Raw genomic sequence first — 21,323 nt, forward strand, 5'->3', positions numbered from 1 at the left:
AAACCCTGCGTTTTTAAACGGGATTGGCCAATACCTTAGATTGGCAGATAAACTGCCAATAGACGATAAGACATCCAGTAGGCGTTTGAACTGTGCTTGTTCACGTATCTGAACGCGCCAGTGATTAAAACTAGCCTGGACTTGTGTGCAGAAAGGAGAAGCACACGGTAAGTGACGGAATTCTCTGACGAAAACTGTGTATGTATTTCATTTATGTTGTAAGTTTAGGCTATCAATTTTCGTGCCTCATTAGACCCATAACATTGTTACATAGTTGGCTCCTAAATGGAAATGGCACGAAAAGTGGCTAATTACAAGCTAAGCTAGCTAACATTTGCTAGCTAAAGTTAAAAACATAGTTAATTAAACATTAGTAATGCGTTAACGAGACATTAAAACTGTTTTGAAATGCCTTGTCGTGTGCATAATAATTATTACCTGGTGAAAGTTGCACCATATGTTTATTTGTAGGAGTACATAGGATGCACTTTTTAAATACGCCACAGAAAAGCCTTCTGCCATTGATACTTTGTTTGAATCTAGTGTTGTAAATGCGGCAGTCTTTTATCCCTGGTTTTCACAGTAAATCCTGAGACGGGACTGAAGGCAGCACCAATGGCAGAGTGGAACGCCTACTACCAAAACGAGGATGAGGAGGGAGAGCAAGAAGAAGGGGAGCAGTCAGGGGGTAAAAGGAAAAACCGCTACTCAACGCTTATTTACACCGCTGTGCAAGTCTTGAGCCACCACTTATTTGTTTATATTTAGCTTCCTAAGAGCCCCACTTTGTTGTGTTTTGTGTAATAGCTTTCCAGGTTTTATGAAGGTCTTTCAAAGTTTTTCTTTAAACATTGGCTGCTTTCCCCCCTTTATTAACTCCAGTTCTTGAACCTGGCAATTTTCAGAGGAATGCTTTTAATTCTTAATTCACTTAACACTGACTTATAAATCATTCAGGTGTAGAAAGGCAACTAACAATAAAAGTTCAGCTGCAGAGTTAGGTGAGGCATCATCAATATGGAAGAACGGTCGTAAATCACAGCGGCATAGCTCCATATATTAAACGTCAGGGCTGATATAAGAGCATAAAATATAATACAACGTAGGCAGGTAGAAGTCAAGCCGAGCAAATGCGCCATCTTCCTGTCACAGTCAGGAAGTTTGAATGTTCTTCAAGAAGCCTGGAGAACTACTCCTAAAGACTACTTAATGAAATGACAAGAAACTTACCTTAGAGAGTTAGGGTTGTGTTGATGAATAAAAGTTGGCATACCAAATATTGACTTTCAAGTTTGTAAAATAGTATAAACTGACCTTTGTGAGAATACTTGCTTTATATACTGTATTTCCTTGTATCTTTGCACATGTTTCAATAAATGCTGCACCTGGCAAAAAGTCAAGAATTGAGAGGTGGCTCAGGATTTCTTAAATGATACTTTTGCTGTTATCACATTTTATTATCACATTTTAGTTATTAAAATCTACTTCAGCACAAGTAAAATGTTGGCATGTAGCATTGATACAAAAAGTGATACTGAAGTGACAACAGAATAAACCAGGTCTCCATCTTCAATAGGAGACTACAAAATTACAGGGAGAGACAGCTTGGTGTTCTTGGTTGATGCCTCCAAGGAGATGTTCATCAAAGGGGAAGACAGGGAACCCTCCAACTTTGATATGACCATGCAGGTGAGATGGCTGGTTATCTTTTTCTTTTGCTAGTTTTAATTTTATAGTAGTTATGTCGCTCTGCTTCGTATAGCAACCTTGTAACAATGATGGTTTGTGTGCTGCTCTTGTAGGTTGTGCGCACTGTGTACACCAGTAAGATCATCAGTAGCGACAGGGACCTGGTGGCTCTGGTTTTCTACGGCACAGAGCAGAGCAAGAACCCCAGAAACTCATTTAAGCATGTCTATGTGTACCATGATCTCAATGAGCCTGGTAAGATGCAGCTCTTTGAAACAAACACATAATTACACTTTATTTTGTTATTGTTTTGTTTCAAACACAAATGTAGGCAATCTTCTTATCTGCAGTTCTTTTTCCTCTTTTTTTTTCTTTATTTCAGACCAAAACTTCAAAAGAGCAGAGCAAAGCTGCAGTCAATATTGGCTCATACTTCCTCAGTAGTTTGTAAACTGCTGAACATATCTTTCTTATACCCTTGTCTGTCTCTTGCTTTGGACAGGTGCAAAGCGAGTCCAGGAGGTGGATGCTCTGCGGGGGGAAAAAGGTGCCAAGCTGGCGGCAGAGACCATAGGCAGTGGAGAGACATCATTAGGAGATGCTCTGTGGTGCTGTGCCAACCTCTACAGTGACATCAAGCTCCGCCTCTCCCACAAGCGGCTTATGATTTTCACGTGCAGGGATGAACCACACGGAGGCGACAGCGTGAAAGATCGACAGGCTCGCACCAAGGCCAGTGATCTCAAGGAGACTGGTGGGTCTAAAAGAAGCTATTCACGCAAGCCCTTTTAACTGTAAATTTTATCACTGCCGCTCTGCTTTTATAATAGATTAACTTTACCAGCCTTTTGGGTTTCTATCTTCTGCTAATTCTGCAAGTTCACATTATTTTACTGAAGTGTGATGATTTGTTATCATTGGTAATTGTGTATGTGGGCTGTCTTCCCTCGACCTTCTTCTTTTAGGCGTCGTTATTGATTTAATGCACCTGATGAAACCGGGGGGCTTCAACATCTCGCTCTTCTTTTGTGACATTGTAAGTCCACCAGAGGATGAGAGTGAGATGGGGCTGCAGCTGCAGCCTTCTGACAAGCTGGAGGACCTCCAGAAACGGGTGCGGGCCAAAGAGCTGAAGAAAAGAACCTTGGCAAGGCAAGCAATGGCTTTCTTTGTCTCCATAGCGTATTTATTTACCTTTTCCTCTTGGCTGTTCTTTACACTATCTATTCTTTCTGCTGTCTTTAGGTTAAACCTGTGCCTCGGGGAGGGCATAAATGTAGCCGTGGGAATTTATGCAACTGCTGTGGCAGCTCGCAAACCAGGTTCCATCAAACTTTACAGGGAAACCAACGAGCCAGTCCGCAGCAAAACTCGAACCTTCCACACCCAAACTGGCAGTCTGCTGCTGCCCAGTGAGATAAAGAAAGCCCAGGTAATGAAAATCTCGTGATCCCAATCGAAAGCAGTGCTATGTTTATTCCATTATTTGAGTGCTTTTTATTTTTATTTTTTTAAGTTTTAACTTACACATGAAAACTCCACTTTATCTGTGTGTGTTGTGTAGTATTATGGTGGTAAAGAGATTGTGATGGAGAGGGACGAGGTGGATGCCATTAAGAAGTTTGATGACCCTGGATTGTTTCTGATTGGATTCAAACCGATGGAAAAGCTCAAACTGCTTCACCATATCCGGCCTGCTGTCTTCCTCTATCCTGAGGAGGATGAGGTGAAAGGTAGAACTGTGTGTGCAGTCTGATTTAATTCTAGGAAGGAAGAATAAAACCACCACAGTGTTGACTCTGGATATTTCTAAATATTTTTTCAAATAAAGGTCATAGTCAACTTAACTTAAGTTTCACTCATCTACACCCTGCATGCAAAGACTCTTTGTTCCAAGAACGCTGAGTTAAAGCTGAGTTATTTGATAAAATAAAATAGAATTGATGATGGGTTTAAAGTAAAAGCTTTAATTAAATTGTAAGCAGCTATAAAAATTGTCTGTTCAGTCATAGTAAATGTGGATCTCATTGATACTGAATCAGATATCCTGTGATTTTTATTTATTTATTTATTTATTTTTACTCAAGGCAGTTCATGTCTGTTCTCCGCCTTGCTGAAGAAGTGCAGCGAGAGGAACGTGTTCGCTCTGTGCCGTTTCATCTCCCGCAGAAACTATCCACCTCGGTTTGTTGCCCTATTGCCTCAGAATGAGGAGCTCGGCGAGGGGAAAGTACAGATTACACCACCAGGTAATGTGGTGCTGGGGTCAAGATGGCTAATTACATTTAATTATTTTAGCTTCTTTAAGTGCAACTTCAGAGTCTTTACAGCTTTTAGCAAAAATAACTAAATTTTACAGTAATACAGAGAACTCGCAAATACATAAATATTACTTAAACATTTGAACTTAGTTGTGTGTAATTAACTGCAGTGTGACGCGTCTTGTCTGCTCATGACTTTACCAGGTTTTAACGTCATCTACCTGCCGTTTGCCGATGATTTGCGGACTCTGGACCCTCCGCAGTTTCCCTCGGCCTCACAAACACAGGTGGACAAGATGAAAGAGATTGTCTCCAAACTCAGGTTCAAATACAGGTAACTCTAGAGCCCTTTTTTTTTTTTTTAACAGGGAAAACTGAGGAGTTATATCAAATTTCATAAAACTAACAACAAGAAGTACTCTGGTTTATAGCAGAGTCATGCATTTCCTTTTTTTGTTTTTTGCGTAACCACTAATATTATTTTCACACTCTGTAATGTCATGCAGGAGTGAAGGTTTTGAGAACCCAGTCATCCAGCAGCATTTTAGGAACCTGGAGGCCTTGGCTCTGGATATGATGGCTCCAGAGGAAATTGAGGATCTCATCAGTAAGATGCAGACCTAAACACAGATCCCAGTTTCCTTTTGTGGCTGCTAGAGTAATTCTGCTCATCGCGCTCTTTCTCTTCCTCAGTGCCAAAGGTTGACCAAATAGACCAGCGTCTGGGTCCTCTGGTCCAGGAGTTCAAAGATCTGGTCTACCCTGCCTACTACAATCCAGAGAGCAAGCCAGCTGCCAAACGCAAAACAGGTCAGAGCATGAACCATCAGTGAAACTACGTAAAGTTATGTGCTAGTATGTGTTGTGAATTACATCCCAAGCAAAATGTTTCCAGGTAGTCAGATTGACTTATTAATAACTTGCATCATTCAGTAGTTCGGGAATTCTGTGATTTGATAAATCTGATTATTCTTTTACTCCATGAACTCGCAGCTGATACTGGAGGTGGAGCTGAGAAGAAGCCCAAAGTAGAGCTGACAGAAGATGAGTTGAAGGCCCACGTGCAGAACGGCACTCTGGCAAAGCTGACCGTGCCCGTTCTAAAGGACGCCTGTAAGCAATTTGGGGTTCGAACCACTGGGACCAAGAAGCAGGAGCTGATAGATGCTTTGATTGCCCGTTTAGGCTCATGAGGAGTCTACACCAGTCTTAATCCACAACAGCTTTGCACAAAGTTCTGGTTAATTTTTGAATCTGTTTGAGCAGTCATCATGTATGGTTCCTGTGCTTGTTTTAAACTCGCTACACGGCCCTCACATGGACCAGACGCTGTGTTTTCCCGTTGGGCTTGATTAGATAAGAATAGCGTGACAGCCCCATTATGTATAAATACTGTTTGAATGTTTTAAAAAAACTGTCATTCTGTTGTGATCAAGCACTCACTCCAGTGGTGTTTGAAATGATAAAGAAGTCTAGAAGCATTGGAATACACTGATCTTATAAATACTGTAACTAGTGGTGACACTTGATGGCGTTGCATTTGCATTAATAAACTGTTTTATACTACTCACCTGATTCCTTTTATTTACATAATCACGCAGGTTAGTTCACCGTAAGCTGCATTTCTAGTTCATGTTGCACAAAAAAAGGTGTGTCCCAGGTCAAACTGCATGATCAGCATTCCTGGGCCTCGTCATTGATTTGTTTTGCTGCATAACAAAAAGGAAGTACTGTTCCTGAGGAGGGCAGGCCTGCGCAGGCTAATACTTGCGCAAAAGCAGGAAGAAGAAATTAGAGTTTAAACCCCATGTGAGTTGTACTGACAGTCTCAAAGCTGATGTCACTTGGAGGGCGATTATCTGGCTACACATCAGGTAAAAGCTGTTCATGAGCATTTTGCTGTCGATAAAGCTCAAAAAGGACTTACCGGTAACAACATTATGTTGTTTGGTTTTTCAGCTCTGTCTTGTAGTCTATTAATCAGAACCCTTTCCTTTTATATCAGATGAGTTTTTATTGTTATAACTGAACACTTAGGAAAATTACATAAACATTGCAGCGTTTTTCAAGCAGTTTGTTTAACCTGTGTTAGCTCTGAGCAGAAGTGGTGCTGCCTGTTCTTCTTACCTTCACACCAACTACAGCGTTCCCATCTGCTGAGACATGGAGTGTCAGTGTGAGAAAGACACCCCTGAGGATGCAGGTAGGCAAAATATACATAAAAAAATAAAAATTTACACACAAAAAATATGATATTGACTTTTTTTTAAAATTTATTGGTCTTTTTTTAGTATCATATTCTGATGCATCTTTATTTCTGCAAAATGTATGTTACATGTAAAGTGTTGAGTTCAGGCATTGTAGTTTGCGGTCTTTACAGCCAAGTTAAGTCTTAAAAATAAGTGTAAACAATCAAAAACCATGAGACACAGCTTTCTTGGGATCCTTCAGGGGATTTCATTTCTATTTTTTTTTCTAAATGTGGGTGAAAGGCTAAACTGATGCTAAGTTGTGAACAGCTCTGCACCGCTAATGTCATGTTTGCCTCCCTGCCTTCTCCTTGATAGGCTGGTGGATGAACACCAACAGTGTCCAGATGGGACTTTTTACCGTGGTGGGGTATCTTCTCTACAGGTTCTCACAGAGTCAGTCACACAGCAACACCCACACGTGTTCTGTTTAATGACTTTTACTGATTCTAGAAAATAAATAATGAATCTGTAATAGGGAACTATTTTCAGGTAGTAAACAGATGTTTTTAAATCTTACTAGTCTTTTTTTCCATTTCTTTTTCTTTTAAACTTCTCCTGCCTCAACTCTCGCGGCCCGGTACCAAAGGACTCACGGACCGGTACCGGTCCGAGGCCCGGGGGTTGGGGACTGCTGCTGTAGACAGTCTATAGGCTCCTCTTGTTAGCTGTTTTCTTTTATTTATTTATTTATTCTTTATATCTTTTATTTTAGATCTCACATTATTATCTGAGTGGTTGTCATGCCAGACCTGACAGGGTGTGAGGGCCAAGTTATCGAAAGACAGGAGATAAGGGGGGTGGAGGGGGTAATTGCGAGTAACATACCGCAAACATACGACACACTAGTCTAAATCTTTAAACCGAATCAATAACCTGTCATCTGAACACTTAAATGATTCAAAATGGGACAGAGACTAGAAAGAGAGAGCGTATTTCTCCTATACTGGCTTCTCTTTACTGGCTGCCAGTTAAATGCATAATCAAATTTAAAATCCTTCTCTTGGCATGAAGATCATAAATAATCAGGCCCTGTTCAATTTAATTCAATTCAGTTAAATTCAACTCAACTCAGTTTTATTTATATATCACCAAATCACAACAGTAATCTCAGGCATTTTCTGACAATAATAGAGAAAACCTCAACAATCAGAACAACCCCTTATGAGCGAGCATTTGGCAACATCGGGGAGGAAAAACTCCCTTTTAACAGGAAGCAACCTCCATCAGAACCAGGCTCAGAGAGGGAGACAGGACAAAAGATACACTGAATCATCTCTTAGTTATGCAGCAATATGCTTAGGATGCTGCAGACTTCCCATGATTCAATGAGTGTTTCATCTTTAATCAGCTGTTTTCTCTCTGTGTGTTCATACACCACTCAGCATTTCATTATTAGTCACTGTTCATCTCTTGCTCATGTCTACAGTGTCTTTTGTCCTGTATCAGCTGATTGAATGTAGAGTTTGATCATAGTAAATCCAAAAGAGACAAATAAAAGAGGGCAGTATGGATCCTACAGTTATGGCATATGAATAAATCCATGTTCATTATAGAAAATTATTATCACACTATTATTATCACACTCTGCGATACTCATTCTAGCCACACTTCCCTGCAGCTCTCCCAGCTCTGATTCGATGGCCGATTCGTCTCTTTTGTTCTTTAACTGGTGAGTTTATCTAAGCTAATACTTCACTTTGACTTCCAAGTTTCAGGACAAAACCAGCAAAATGAAACTGAGTTAATTCATGCACACTGATTATTTCTTTTCCCTTCAGGTCTGTCAGCTCTTTGGGGGTGGATAAGTCGGCTTGTGGGAACCCTCCGAGGTATAAAGCACATCCCCCATTTTACCATTTAAAACAAAATCTGTTAAACAGGAGCTGACTTTTTCCACTCCATGTCTCGTGTCTCAGTAATCCAGACCTTGTTTAAGTGGCTGTCTCGGATTTGGCGCTTTTTAGCCAGTAAGTATTTCTCGTATCTTTGTTGGATTTTGTTTTCTCTTCACTGCGTGTTGCAAATAGGCTTTTTCGGAGAGAGCGTAAAAGAAAACGTTTAGAATCTGAGTGGCTATCAGAGGACGTGACCCAGCAGTGCAAGGAGACATGTGACAGCAGTTTAAAATGTGAAGGCATCACAGCTGTTTCTGTGATACATGCGAGTAATTACAACACTAATGTAAATTTCTGTCTGCTTGCTTCCTCAGCATTTTCCTCAAGGTTCAAGTGGATCGCTGCTGTCATCAAAGCCATCAACAGTCAGTTTGTTGTCTTTTTTATTAGCTATATTTAGCTACATACTCTATATATCAATATGTATTTGTTCATTTTTTGTAGTTTGTTTTTGTGCTTTTATGGGATTTGTCTCACAAAACGATCAATGGTCTCAGAAGCTAGTGGTTTTACAGAATCAACCTTATGAGAGGTTTTCTGGTATGTTTAAGAACTCTCATTCAAAACTCCTTCAGTTTCAGGATATTTCAGGTTCTTGCGTCCTTATAATGCCCATTTTGCATTATAAGGATTATGGAGTGATTCATTTTTCTGAGATATATTTCTTGTTGTACTTGCAAATCTGTTCAGGATCATTATCCTGAGCACAAGATCCACTTTCAGCTCAGCCTCGGGTTTCAGACAAATGGTCTTACACTATCTCTCAAACTGGCCTAAAGCGTTCACTGATGTGACACAAAATTCATTCTTATGTCACTGACTGTATGTAAGTGAGGCAGCAATGTGCCCTCTTTTCCTGAATCACCATCTTTGGCATGTATTGTATTGTTTTCGGCAGCAAATATTGTTATTCCACACAAGTTCTTAAGGCTCTTCTTATAAATTTCCCAACTGAGAAAATGAAAAAAAAAAAAGAAATTTTAGATCATCAGATTGAGCTCTTTTTGATTTAGAATCACAGCTTTACCCCATAAGGCTTTTTTTTTTAATTCTAAAATAATATTGTATTATCTCTGTAGATTCATCCAGAGACGGGTCTTTGAACTCACAGAATGATCAAGTCATTAGCAGCTTACTGAACCAAATGCTTGATCCCTCTGGTGGCAGCATTCCCAAGAAACCAGGTCTCAGGCTGGTCCTCCTGGGGCTTCCTGGTGGAGGACGGACTTCCTTAGCAGATACTTTAATGAACAACAGTGAGAGAAGCACCAAAAGGGTTCCTCTAAAGGAGAGTACTGTGCAAAGGGACTTTATAGATGGTAGAGAACTTATAGTAATTCAGACCCCAGATCTTTTGGGGACGTCACTAGGGAACAAAGAGAGAGCACTGGAAGTTCTGAGGAGTGTCCAGCTCGCCAGTCCCGGACCACATGCCTTTCTACTGGTGATGCGTGCTCCAGGCTTCACCAAGGGGGCTGAGCAGGATGCTGCCCAAGCAGTCCAAGCCACAATGGAACTGTTCGGTGTGGAAGTCAAGAGGTACATTATCCCAGTGCTCACTCGTGCAGACCGTCTGGGTCGAAGGAACACTTTAGATCAGCTGCTTGATGCAGATGCTGGAAATCTGAAAAGGGCTGTGGCACTGTGTGGCCAGAGGCCTGAGCTGGTGGATAACAGTCCCGACCGCCCTGCAGAGGAAAGAAGTGTTACACGCAGGCAGCTGGTGGAGCGTGTGATGGAGGTAATGGAGCTGAAGGGGCATTTTGTCCACGAGCTACAGAGAAGAGAAGACCACATGAGGGAGGTGCTGCTGGCTGATATGACCTCTGCACTGGCTAAAAGACTGGGATATATGTAGAGAGAGAAGAGAAGAAGAAAGGGCATTATGTGCAACAAGTTGGAAAGATGGTGGAGGTGGAGGTGTTTGCCACTGTTCAGTAGTGGACAGTGGTATGTATTATAGTTTCCAACATACCCTAGATTGTTTAAAAATATATTTCATATCAATTTTTATATTCTTAATTAGATTAATCCATCAATTTTTCATCACTTTGTGTTCTCCAGACGGCTGTTTACAGCTACTAAATGTTTACTGTTTACTTTTCTCAGCAAAGTACTAATTGCTGATTATGTGGCCCAAATATTTAGCTGTAGCTGTAGATGATAATTTGTCTACCTGTGATGCATAAAAGTCACTGTTTGGAGAATTAGCATTTTAGAAATGAATATTTTATCAAATTTACTTCTGTTGTTCATTCTTCTTCCATAATTTAAGTGGGGGAAAAAACTACAAAACCTACAAAAATATATAAAAATTTTAAAGAACTAACTTGTCTGTCACTTATAGATAGATAACAAATAATTGTACGCCTAAATATGATAACATGATAATATGATAACAAATAAATGTACTCTTAAATATACTCATGAAACAACAATTACTTAAATTTTTCAAATGTATGGCTGTCAGTCAACTGTGGTTACCTAGCTTTGATAAGTAAAATTTTCCACAGACTTCTCTTGATAATGTAGCTAAAATGATGATAATGAATATAAGAATAGTGAAGCAGAGTTAGTTACATCAAATATTCAATACACTATGTGCTCTTATACTTTCACTCCCAAAAACTACAGTCAGAGTCACCAAGTATGCCAAATGTCATCTGGCTAAATAAATCCCATTAATACTAATATATTGCTATAGACTCAAAACCACAACAAGAAAAAGTTGTAATAGGATATAAGGACATAGGATTAAAGCCCATAAAATGTTTAAGTATTTTGTAGTTTACATGGTCTGAGAGGCACCTGGACCCCTACACCTCGTCTATTTTCAGGTTCCAGATTTATTCCAGATTCAAGTGTATTAAGACGCGTTTTTGACTGTTAAAAAAGTTGAGTGACAGATACAAGTAACTTAAGCTGTTCGGAAATATGAAATGATCCTCCTGTTGTTGTAATTACAGCAAATATCTATAGAAATGTTCTATCTGTTAAGTCTTTCTCTCTGATCTTTCCTGATTAGTAATGTTTCTCATATAACTTTCTACAGACACTAGAAGAACAGTAACAGTACAGTCTGTAAGCATAACACATATCAGAGAGCTGGCAGAGAGATGGGACACATATTGAGCATCTCTGCCACTCTACAAAACTATGATTTATTTATTCTTCACTATAAATCCCGTTTTCAAGTTTTTCTCCAAATCTAAATAACTCAATCTGTTATAGTAATTAACAGTAATTAATCAATTAAAGTCCGGCATCGGGATGCAAATATGTTACTTACTATCCAGGCATTTAATAATATATGCCAAAAAAAAAACCGGTGAATCTCTTTTTTTAAAATAATGTTTTTATTTTTATTTTCCCTACAATTAACCTCGTTACCGTGTTGCCTCAAGCATCCTCTGCTGGTTACAAAAAGGTTTCAAAAGTTTTCATGCTTCCATAATATTTACACCTACTGCGATACACCAGCTACGGCAAGCGACGAGGGTCCATTAAGTTTAAAGCTTTCCGGGTTCACCCTGTCAACGGTCGCTGGGTGTGCTGCTGCTGCTACGGAGGAGCAACGATGTCGGAGCAGGAGTCTCTGAGGTGCTCCAGTGCCAGAAACCGTGGAGGCGTACAGAGGGTGGAAGGAAAACTGCGAGCCAGCGTAGAAAAGGGGGATTATTATGAAGCACATCAGATGTACAGGACTTTATTTTTTAGGTGAGACTTCGTTTTTACGCTTGTTCATTCGGTTATAATTGCCGTTTGGCTTCGAGGCCTGCCTGTTCCAGATCATTCTGCTGTCAACCTTGCTTCTACACCTGACTGTCTGTGATTGGTCTGCTTTCACAGCGGGCCCACCCACTCTTCGTGATCCTTGTGTTTGTTTGGACGGTCGCGTTTTCCATCTAGTCTCAAAACGGGACTGCTAACTAATGCTAGTTAGCCAGCTATGTGTTTGCTTTTGATGGCTGAAGTGTAGTTAGCTACCCGGACAATGCCTACCACAGATATTCTGCTTTTATGTGTAACTTGAAAGTCTCTTTATTCGTACATAACCGAATCTAGCGGCTAACTATTTTAGTAACTGCTGAGGTTGCAAAAACTTGTTAGTTGAAGATGTCCGGCTGAGTTAGCCAGTTAGCAACATTCTGCACTGTCGCGGTCTGGACCGAGATGGCTGGACGTGTTAACGCTAGCAAACGTGTCTTCATTCACAGCCTGTCCATTTAGAGACCTGAATAAGCCTAAGCGTTTGTTGAGTGTTCCAGTTTTTGTCATAAAAGCTCAGTCTTAACTCCCTGCTCCAACACTATGAAATCTGAGCTCTATTTAGTGCAATAACATTATTAGTCAAGGTGCAATACTGCTTAGCTCCGTATCACCAGCTTTTAATTAAAAAAAAAAAGGTGCTATAAACCTATTTGAATCCAATTTGAAAACGTTCTTTCTCTCACAGTGGGTGAGTGTTGGCCTGCTCATTCACTGGTTTTCATGATTGAAGTGTTAACACCTGGAAATAAAGGGAGTCTAAAATATTGTTTTCCTTCATTGATACCTGCTGTGAAAAAGAAGGGAAGCAGGACTGAGCTAGTGTGCCTTGGAAACGGATAGTGTCATCTCTTGTGTAATACTGATACTCTGTCTTGCATCAGGTACATGTCACAGGGGAAACATGCGGAGGCCAGGGAGCTGATGTATAACGGAGCATTGCTCTTCTTCAGCTACAACCAGGTACATGCAGCACTGAGTTTGTTAGAAAGCAAATAATTTTGGCTGTAATAATTGACTTGTTTTGTGTAATTATAATATTTTATAGTAGATCATTAACCCAAGTTCCAGACAGTTCCTGACGGTGTAGATTTAAAAAATAAAAATAAAAATTACACTTGCTGTGTTTTGGTTTGCAGCAAAACAGCGCAGCAGATCTGTCCATGCTGGTGCTGGAGGTTTTGGAGAAATCTGAGACAAAAGTTGAAGATGAAATATTAGGTGGGTGCAAGACTTTGTGTTTTAAAGTTCATCTACAAGACTTCTTGTAAATAGTGGTAAATACATTTTTTCTATTGAAATAAATATTACCAAACTAAAATCACATATAGAATATGTGCAGCTTATCAAACATATCCTGATCATTAACTGCTGCAATAGCTGAACTGTGGATTTGTGCTTCATATAATAAATAATTGATCAGCTAAATCTCACTTCTCTATCTGTGTGTATAACTGATCGCAAATGATGTAGCAATAAATCCTCATGATAGTCAAAGAAGTCTGCACAACAGGGCATTTCATTTATATTTCTCTGATTTATTTATTTATTTTTTTTAAGAATGTCTGGCTAACCTGTTCAGCCAGATGGACCAGAACTCTCCAGAGAGAGTAGCATTTGTTTCCAGAGCCTTGAAATGGTCCACAGGAGGGTCTGGCAAGTTGGGTCATCCAAAACTACACCAGCTGCTTGCTGTCACTTTGTGGAAAGGTAAAAGTTGATCATGTTGATTATGTAGCGCAGAGAGTAGAAGGTTTTTAAATGTACGTATTAAGATATCAGTAGACACCATCGGTTTACTGATAGTCTGTGAGATATATTGATTAGTAACAGTGAACCCATGACTGCAAAGTAATAATTAATGCCAGATTGCACACTTTGTCAATGGCTGATTGGCTTGATCAATAAAAAACATACAAAATGTTTCGATGCACATACACACTAGATTTAATTGTGGGTGTGTATGATGTCTAGACTACTCAGAGAAGACACACAACACCCTATTCCAAAAAAATTGGGGCTCTGTGTGAAATGTAAATAAAATCAGAATGCAATGATTCACAAATCACACAAGTACATATGTTATTTACAATAGAACATAGAAAACATATCAAGTGTTTAAACTGAGAAGAACTATTTTAAGAAAAATATTAGCTCATTTTGAATTTGACGGCAGCAACACATCTCCAACAAGTCTCCTCGAGCTGAGGAGAGCAGTTCTTTGACTCTTGGGAGAATGTTAGCAAAAGGGTCCCATTCTTGTCTTATAGAGATTCCAGCTGCTTTATAGTCCTGACTGTTGCTGAAGTTTTGCTTCATGAAGCACTAAATGTTTTCAGTTGGTGAGAGTGTAATGTACTGCAGGCAGGACAGTTCACCACCTACATCTTCTTCTAGTAAGGAGCCATGCTGTTGTAGTAGTAGTAGCTGCAGTTTGGCATTGTCTCACTGAGATATGCAAGGCCTTCGATGTAAAAGACATCCAGATGGGAGCATATGTTGCTCTAAAATCTGTACAGATAGATGAGATATTCAAAGTGTTCACAGCTTTACACTTAAGAACATTATTTTGACATTGTTACACAAGTTGTAGACTGTTTTTTGCAGATTGGTGAAACTCTGCCAATCTTTACATACTTTACTCTGCTTCTCTAAGATGCCCTTTTTAAAACCCAATCATGTTACTGACCGCTTTCCAGTTAGTTTAGAAAATATTCCTCTCACTGTTTCTTTTTGTGCCACTTGCATTTCCAGCCTTTTGTTGCACCCTTTCCAACATTTTTGTTGAAAAGGGTGCAACATCCAATGTCTTTAAAACACCTTTGAGACATTTTAACTGCCATCAAATTCAAAATGAACTAATCTTTTAAAACAATGGTGCATTTTTTTTCATTTCAAACAATGGCTATTCTATTTTAAATAAAAGGAGTTTGTGGGTTTATGAAATCCCTGCATTTTGTTTTTATTTATATTATACACAGTGTTTCAACTTTTTTGAAACTGGGTTTAAAATTCAATAGCTTTGTATGTGTTAAAACATAGTGTCATATCACAAGGTCAGAGTGTGTCCTTATTCTAGAAACACGGGGCATTTGCTCCTTGTATCAGTCCGTCTTGACTAATTATGCTCGCATGACATCTTCTGTGTATAATGACATCCTGTTTAGTCTTTCCTGGTAACGTTGTTTTGTTTTGCTTGCTACATCATTACTGTCCTGATGTTGCCATCTTGGAAATTAAGATGTTGTTGTATTTTTCTTTTAAATCGTCAGAGCAAAACTACAGTGAGTCTCGTTATCACTTCCTGCATTCCTCTGACGGGGAGGGCTGTGCACACATGTTGGTGGAGTATTCAGCATCACGAGGCTTCCGCAGTGAGGTTGACATGTTTGTGGCGCAGGCCGTCCTACAGTAAGTGAACTGTCACCTTGTCACATTCTCAGATGCAAAATTAGGAAACGGGGAGGGAGCTAAATTTAAGTCTGTGAAGGTTCTCAGTCATCCAGGTCATCGAGCTAAATTTAACAGTGGGGTTTTTTTTGTTTTGTTTTGTTTTTTGGAAAGCTGAGTTTGATTTCATTAGCTAAACCCCAGATCTGTTTGATCAAGACATCAGAGAGAGCTCCAAGGAGGCCAAATACAACACAAAGTCTCACATTTTCAAAAAAAAACAAACATCTTGATGATCCCCAAGACTTTTGGGAAATATTCTGTGGTAAAACTAAGACAGCATTTCATAAAAAGTTCATACCAACAGTCACGCATGGTGGTGGTAGTGTGATGGTCTGGAGCTGCTTTGGCGCCTGCATGACTTGCTGTAACTGATGGCACCATGAATTCTGCTTTCTCCTGAAGGAGAATGTTCGACCATCAGTTCATGACTTGAAGCTCAAGTACACTTATGCATTCCATCTCTGAATGATTAAACATAAATGAATAAATAACTCAATAAGTCACGGTTTTGGAGTGTCCTAGTCAAAGTTCAGACTAAAATCTGATTGAGATGTTGGGCATGACACTAAACAGGCAGTTATGACAAATGCTTGATTGCAGGTCTTGCAGCCAAAGATAACACAACCAGTTATTAGGTTAGAGGGCAATTCATCTGTGGTTTTCTAATGTTTCTGATTGGAGTAGGTGGCACTCATAGGAATCCTTTTGTGCAGAAGAGTCACATGACATGCATTTTTATGTGAGTGACCAAGCGCAGAGTCTGAAACAGAAATTCCACCTTAACAGAGAAATTTGATGACAGTGCTAGTGATTCCTGTTATAAACGGGGGATTTAGGTTTTGTTGAACCAGCTAAATGCAAAAAAGCCTAGCTGTGTGGAGCTTGGTTTGCAGTTTACCCCTCAGGAGTATTGAGTATAGTGTCGGTGTTCAGAAGCGGTAGAAATGGAGAAAATGGTACTGACGCATCCATCTCCAACATGTCGACCAGCAGCTGCATCTATTTTTAGTCTGTCAGCCATTTCTTCAAAGAGGCTTTGAGCATCATTTACCTTTATTATCATGCCATCTCCATAACTCTCCCTTTCTTCTCTCAACTCTCAAACCCTCCAGGTTCCTCTGCTTAAAGAACAAAAACAGCGCTTCCGTGGTGTTCAGCACGTACACAGAGAAACACCCGTCCATAGAGAGGGGCCCTCCTTTCGTGCAGCCTCTACTAAACTTTATCTGGTTTCTGCTGCTGGCAGTGGACGGGTGAGGACAGATGTTGGGATTGTTGAGTTTGCTTATCATGCCTGACAGAAGTAAGCTTAAAAATATCAGTGAATTGTTTTCATCATTTAGATGCTTTTTGTTTGTTTTCTTTAGGGGTAAATTAACAGTTTTCACAGTGTTATGTGAGCAATATCAGCCTTCCCTGAAGAGGGATCCCATGTATAATGAGGTGAGTGTTGAGCTGCAGCTTCTACTGTTTGTCTTTGCCCAGAATGTATGTAACAAATGACTACGCCATGTGCACTAGGCTAACTTAACCTTTGAATTCATTTGGTTAAAGATGTTGGAGAAAGTCTGTCATTGAAGTCGCATCATGGGGTTAAACTGCCTGTAAACACAGACTCTACTCAGGTGTAATCCTCTCTTCCTCTCTCTCTTGACATTTTTGTGACTCCTCAGTATCTCGACAGAATAGGACAGCTTTTCTTTGGCGTTCCACCCAAACAGTCCCCATCGTATGGCGGACTACTAGGTGAGTTGGCAAACACAACTGATGTGTATATACACACACACGTTAATAGACTTACCAGCAAGATGAAGAGAAAAACTGATAGCGATGTTTTTCATCACCAGCTACTTTTGAATGTGATGCCACCAAGAAACTACCTGAAGCGTCTGCATCATTTATGAAGGTGCTTCAAAAGCTATTAGACAAGATGTAAAATAACAGGCAGCTTAATTAAAGGAACTGTTTGTAGTCGTGACTCTTACCCATGTAGAATGTAGGCTGTCTGACCTGGTTTTAACCCCCAGGAACTTGTATGTTTAAAAAAAAAAAAAATGAGGGGAATATCATCACTGTAGTTTCAGTGGCCACATGGACATAAACACTTTGTGTCACCAGACCACCAAAACAGTTTAAAAAGCTGGATATTAACCTTATCCGTTTCTATTTGAGATTTCTATTTCTCTTTTTTACGTCTCTGTTGGAATTTGAAGTAGGAGACTAATAAGGTGGCAGATGCTCTGACAGAAGGAGGCTTGTGGCCAAATACGAAAGAGCAGAAATGGAGACCGTGATGGATGGCTCAGCTTACCGCTGGAAATGTTTAATCCAAATCTTTTAAATTATTAAAGTTTAAATGTTTTCCTGCAGTTGTTTTTTGTGTTCCTTGTCAGTAAAATAAAGATATATTTCACCTTAGGGCTGTTCGATATAACGATATATATCGGATGATGATATAAAAACACCTATCGTTTCATTTTACGCTATAGTTTGTTTCGTGGTGTCGCAAAATAAACTGTTTACGGCAATATTTTTTTCATCGTTTTGATGGTCACTGTAGCGGCTATATTAATTTCTTAAAGTTCTCTCTTTCTCTTATGTTTAATATAACCACACTACGGAGGGACAAGCGCCTGTTTTTATGCGTTGTTGTTAGCAACAATGACAGTAAAACCATTGCGTGTCTGCTTGTTTCCACATAAACCTTTCACAATAAAGCTCAAGATTCTGTTGAGACTTTTCAAAATAAACTGAGTCACGTAAAAGTATGCAGAGTACTTACGGATGAGAAGCAAAAAGCCGTCAGGTGCTAAAAAATAAATGTTAGACTCAAACGTTAGAACAGGCTTTTTCCCGCAGCACGCCGTGTAATAAATACTCTCAAAGAAACGGCGGCTGTTACAACTTATGTCTAAAAATGTATAGTTTGATGCATCAGTTAAAACACTCGACTCCAGCTACACGACACCCAGCTGGAAACACTTTACACAAGTCGAGCTGCCTGCGATTCACAGAATTTACAGAAAATGTTACATTTCTGTGATTTTTATATCGTTATCGGGACGATAGATGTCTTATGACCAAAATCTCATATCGCACAGCCCTATTTCACCTCAGTTGGCTTTGCAGCAGCCTTTGAAAGAATGATGATTGCTGTTTTGCACCTTGCAGGCAATCTGCTGAACAGCCTGATGGGTTCGGGTGAGGAGGATGACGGAACTGAAGAACCTCCAGAGGACAGCCCCATAGAATTAGACTGAGCACGCAGCCTGGGACGAGGGAATCAAGAACAAACACACGAAAAATAATGAATAAGACCACCCAGCCTCCTTCCTTCAGGTCCACCGCGGGGTCAGGGCACGGTGGTGGTCTGTGATTTCAGAGGTGTGCTGTTTAACAGAAACATCATCTCTCAAATCATCCAGTCAAAAAAAAGCAAGAAAGAAAAACTATTGGACCGGCAAAACAAACAAATACAAAAAAAACACCCCCGTCAGCACTGCCTGGACTGACAACGCCAAACTGCAAACTGTTTTTGTGTTGAACTGTTATATACAATTATTTTAATCATCATTTTTGTTCTTTAAGGGTGTAAGATTTTTAAACAAGACATCACAACTGTCCTCTCTGCTTGTGAAAACCTGCTCCTAGGAGGTAGTTGGAGTCTCAGTGGAGAGGACAGCATCACAAGTCTGTCTCCATGACATAATGTCGCAGATAAGAGGGTTTAGTTGACTCACAGCAAGTCTCCAACTTGCCACGGTATAGCTGCTGTTGGCGTTTTTCAACTTATTCCGTTACAGGTTTCTTCTTCATCTTCTTCTCTCAGTAGGATATTAAATTATGCTTTTTAGTTGAGGTCAGGTTTCAGCATCTCATCTGCGGTTTAATGGACATTTAAAAAAACAAACAAACCCCATCAGAGCTCTGAAGTTATTATCAGAGGTCACGTTGCACCTTAAACATCCACCAAACAAACCATTCTGCAGTGTCATTTCTGTTGTGTAACACTACTGCAAACACACAGCTGTCTGTATCAAACGGCTCCGTTGTTGTGTGGTTCAACTTTTTGCCCTATGCTGGCTGAACTGCTGCTGAGTTGCTTTAAATCTCCAAGATGAATTCTGCCCCCCCCCCCCCAAAAAAAAGAGAATAAAAAACCCTCGGATTTGACTTTTTGTTCCAACTGCAAGACATCAAATTTTAAAGCACTTACACAGCTGCAAAAGTGACCTTTTTTTATGAAAGGAGCGAAATCGGACACTGTGAAACGAACGTTTGTTAGACTTAAACTTGCATCGCATGTTGTAAATTGCTAATATTTAAACCAGCTGCTTCACTCTCGTTCTCGCGCCTCTGTTTTAGGTCCGAACCAGGTTTTTCTTGGAGGCGGTGAAACATCAGTTCAGCCGGTGCGAAATAAGAAGCATGATTCATTCAGTAGCTGCTGCTTATCAGTGTTAAAGTCATCGGCCCTCGGAGAGCACAGCGTTCTTGTCTTTTACTCACATTGAGAACTTCTCATTGTGACTTGTGATAACTTCAGGTCTTGTCAGTCTGTTTTTCGAAGTCCCAATTGTGCTCCATGTTATCTGAAAACACCTTTTTCAGCCCTGATTATTTGAAAAAGGTGTGCAACACTTTTCCTTCAATAAATGGCAGAAAAATTGGAATGTCTACAGGTCTTCCAGTGTAAAGTAATCTTTATTTGGTTAAACATTTTTCTTCCCATCAGCAAAGAAACAGATTTTAATCCACATCTCTGTCGCTTTTTTTAAAACTGCAAAAAAATAAAGCGTCTCTGCTCTCTGAGGGCTGTTCTAGTTTACTTTTATGTAGTTACGTGTTGGGCTGTGGAAGTCCTAAAAGGCCAATATTAATAATAAAATAAAAAGAACAGCAAATAACCAATGAAATACATTAAAAAAAACAAACATTAAATGGTCTGATAATTCAATACATTAATTTCTGGGGAACTTCAGTTTTTGTGTTTTTTGCATTTAAGTATATTAAATAAAATGAAGACAGTAGGTATGCTAATAAATAGCAGTCAGAATAATTTATTGAAACACATCATTACTGACATTCCCCACAGAATCGGGCAGCTGCAGAGGGACAGACTGAATAGTGTAGACGCTCCGTGTCGTCAGTGTTTATCTCGTGTTGGAGAGAGACCATTTCTTTCTGCAGTTGTCGTCAGAAATCCTCCTATTTAAACGGCTGTTGTTAGTCATGAAACATTCAGAACTAGGTTCATCCTGCTGGCTTCTGTTACCCCACAGATCCGGGTCCACCTTCCAAAAGGGAAATTCAGGCCAAAATGACTTTCAGGCGAGTACATCCAAGCACGTGTTACCGTGTTGTCAGTTACATTTTTATTCAGTGTTAATTTTTCACAGCATCCTTTGAGTTTTGTAAGCAAAGGGAAAAAAATAATTTTGTTTTCTTAACCTGAAAGTCAGTTTAGTCAGATGTGTCCTGTTGTTACCAGGAAGAAGTGTGTGACCAAAGGCCTGCAGTGTGTGTCGGTGAGCGTCATCACGACTGTTTGCTGCTGTTTCTGATCATTTTGTCCTTTGAGAGCTAAAGCGAAGTGTTTGACTTTTCAGCTGTCACTAAATAAGAAAATAAACTACAACTGAGAAGAGTGTGAGAATGTGAAACGGCTTCCTTGTTGTTATTTATTTGCAAGCACTGGGAACTACAAAAATTATAAGCTGGTAAAACAGCTAGCACCAGCGAGACAGAGGAGTTTCTCTGTGAAACCATTTAAACTTGTGTCATTAACTTGGGCTGTGAGGCTGCAGCTTATCAGAGGTTTAAAGGTGGTGGTTCAGCTCCTGATAAAAGTATGTGGGGTCCTTTATCCCCTAGCAAGGCCTATTTTAGTTTGGTGGGAGGCTGTTTGTGTCATTTGCAGAATAAATCACTCAGCTGGAGGCCACCGTCTTGCAGTCTTGGACAGTCAACACACTAAAGGTGTCAAGGTGATCTGATTCAAGTAC

General features: G+C 39.8%; 3 protein-coding genes across 8 annotated transcripts; all 3 read left to right on the top strand.

Moving 5' to 3' along the window:
• Positions 1-21: 21 nt before the first annotated feature.
• On the top strand, positions 22-5,516 carry xrcc6 (X-ray repair cross complementing 6). Its single transcript, XM_085283896.1, has 13 exons — positions 22-167; positions 584-688; positions 1,577-1,689; positions 1,803-1,944; positions 2,192-2,443; positions 2,655-2,841; positions 2,935-3,121; positions 3,254-3,422; positions 3,777-3,938; positions 4,155-4,284; positions 4,457-4,557; positions 4,644-4,760; positions 4,944-5,516. Exons 2-13 carry the CDS (start codon positions 616-618, stop codon positions 5,141-5,143), a joined length of 1,833 nt encoding a protein of 610 aa, XP_085140022.1. The 5' UTR covers positions 22-167; positions 584-615; the 3' UTR covers positions 5,144-5,516.
• Positions 5,517-5,698: 182 nt separating this feature from the next.
• Positions 5,699-11,040, top strand: LOC146568097 (uncharacterized). The gene is made up of 8 exons (XM_085283898.1): positions 5,699-5,824; positions 6,043-6,153; positions 6,518-6,595; positions 7,821-7,871; positions 7,981-8,031; positions 8,119-8,169; positions 8,412-8,462; positions 9,177-11,040. Exons 2-8 carry the CDS (start codon positions 6,114-6,116, stop codon positions 9,953-9,955), a joined length of 1,101 nt encoding a protein of 366 aa, XP_085140024.1. The 5' UTR covers positions 5,699-5,824; positions 6,043-6,113; the 3' UTR covers positions 9,956-11,040.
• Positions 11,041-11,465: 425 nt separating this feature from the next.
• get4 (guided entry of tail-anchored proteins factor 4) lies at positions 11,466-20,981 on the top strand. Of its 6 annotated transcripts, none has more exons than XM_085283899.1 (10): positions 11,466-11,814; positions 12,750-12,828; positions 13,005-13,086; positions 13,426-13,575; positions 15,138-15,276; positions 16,431-16,571; positions 16,686-16,761; positions 16,992-17,064; positions 17,166-17,224; positions 17,535-17,687. In XM_085283899.1, exons 1-10 carry the CDS (start codon positions 11,675-11,677, stop codon positions 17,610-17,612), a joined length of 1,017 nt encoding a protein of 338 aa, XP_085140025.1. In that variant the 5' UTR covers positions 11,466-11,674; the 3' UTR covers positions 17,613-17,687. The 6 variants fall into 6 exon arrangements, with proteins under 6 accessions (XP_085140025.1, XP_085140027.1, XP_085140028.1 ...); XM_085283902.1 differs by having other exon boundaries at positions 11,468-11,814; positions 17,532-17,687; XM_085283901.1 differs by lacking the exon at positions 17,535-17,687 and having other exon boundaries at positions 11,467-11,814; positions 17,166-17,520.
• The last annotated feature ends 342 nt before the right edge of the window (positions 20,982-21,323 follow it).

This window comes from Mchenga conophoros, linkage group LG8 (genome assembly GCF_057382185.1).
Source record: "Mchenga conophoros isolate Kocher_MC1m ecotype Shallow Benthic linkage group LG8, M_conophoros_male_GT1.1, whole genome shotgun sequence".
NCBI lineage: Eukaryota > Metazoa > Chordata > Actinopteri > Cichliformes > Cichlidae > Mchenga > Mchenga conophoros.

Bases quoted from the DNA above. Each gene is read 5' to 3' on its own strand.
- xrcc6 (XM_085283896.1), top strand. From the start codon at position 616: ATGGCAGAGTGGAACGCCTACTACCAAAACGAGGATGAGGAGGGAGAG. The intron at 3,423-3,776 runs GTAGAACTGTGT...TTTTTACTCAAG, and splicing joins TGAGGAGGATGAGGTGAAAG to GCAGTTCATGTCTGTTCTCC. The intron at 3,939-4,154 runs GTAATGTGGTGC...TGACTTTACCAG, and splicing joins AGTACAGATTACACCACCAG to GTTTTAACGTCATCTACCTG.
- LOC146568097 (XM_085283898.1), top strand. From the start codon at position 6,114: ATGGAGTGTCAGTGTGAGAAAGACACCCCTGAGGATGCAG. The intron at 6,596-7,820 runs GTCAGTCACACA...ACTTCCCTGCAG, and splicing joins TCTCTACAGGTTCTCACAGA to CTCTCCCAGCTCTGATTCGA. The intron at 8,463-9,176 runs GTCAGTTTGTTG...TTATCTCTGTAG, and splicing joins TGTCATCAAAGCCATCAACA to ATTCATCCAGAGACGGGTCT.
- get4 (XM_085283899.1), top strand. From the start codon at position 11,675: ATGTCGGAGCAGGAGTCTCTGAGGTGCTCCAGTGCCAGAAACCGTGGA. The intron at 11,815-12,749 runs GTGAGACTTCGT...GTCTTGCATCAG, and splicing joins TACAGGACTTTATTTTTTAG to GTACATGTCACAGGGGAAAC. The intron at 17,225-17,534 runs GTGCTTCAAAAG...AATTTGAAGTAG, and splicing joins CGTCTGCATCATTTATGAAG to GAGACTAATAAGGTGGCAGA.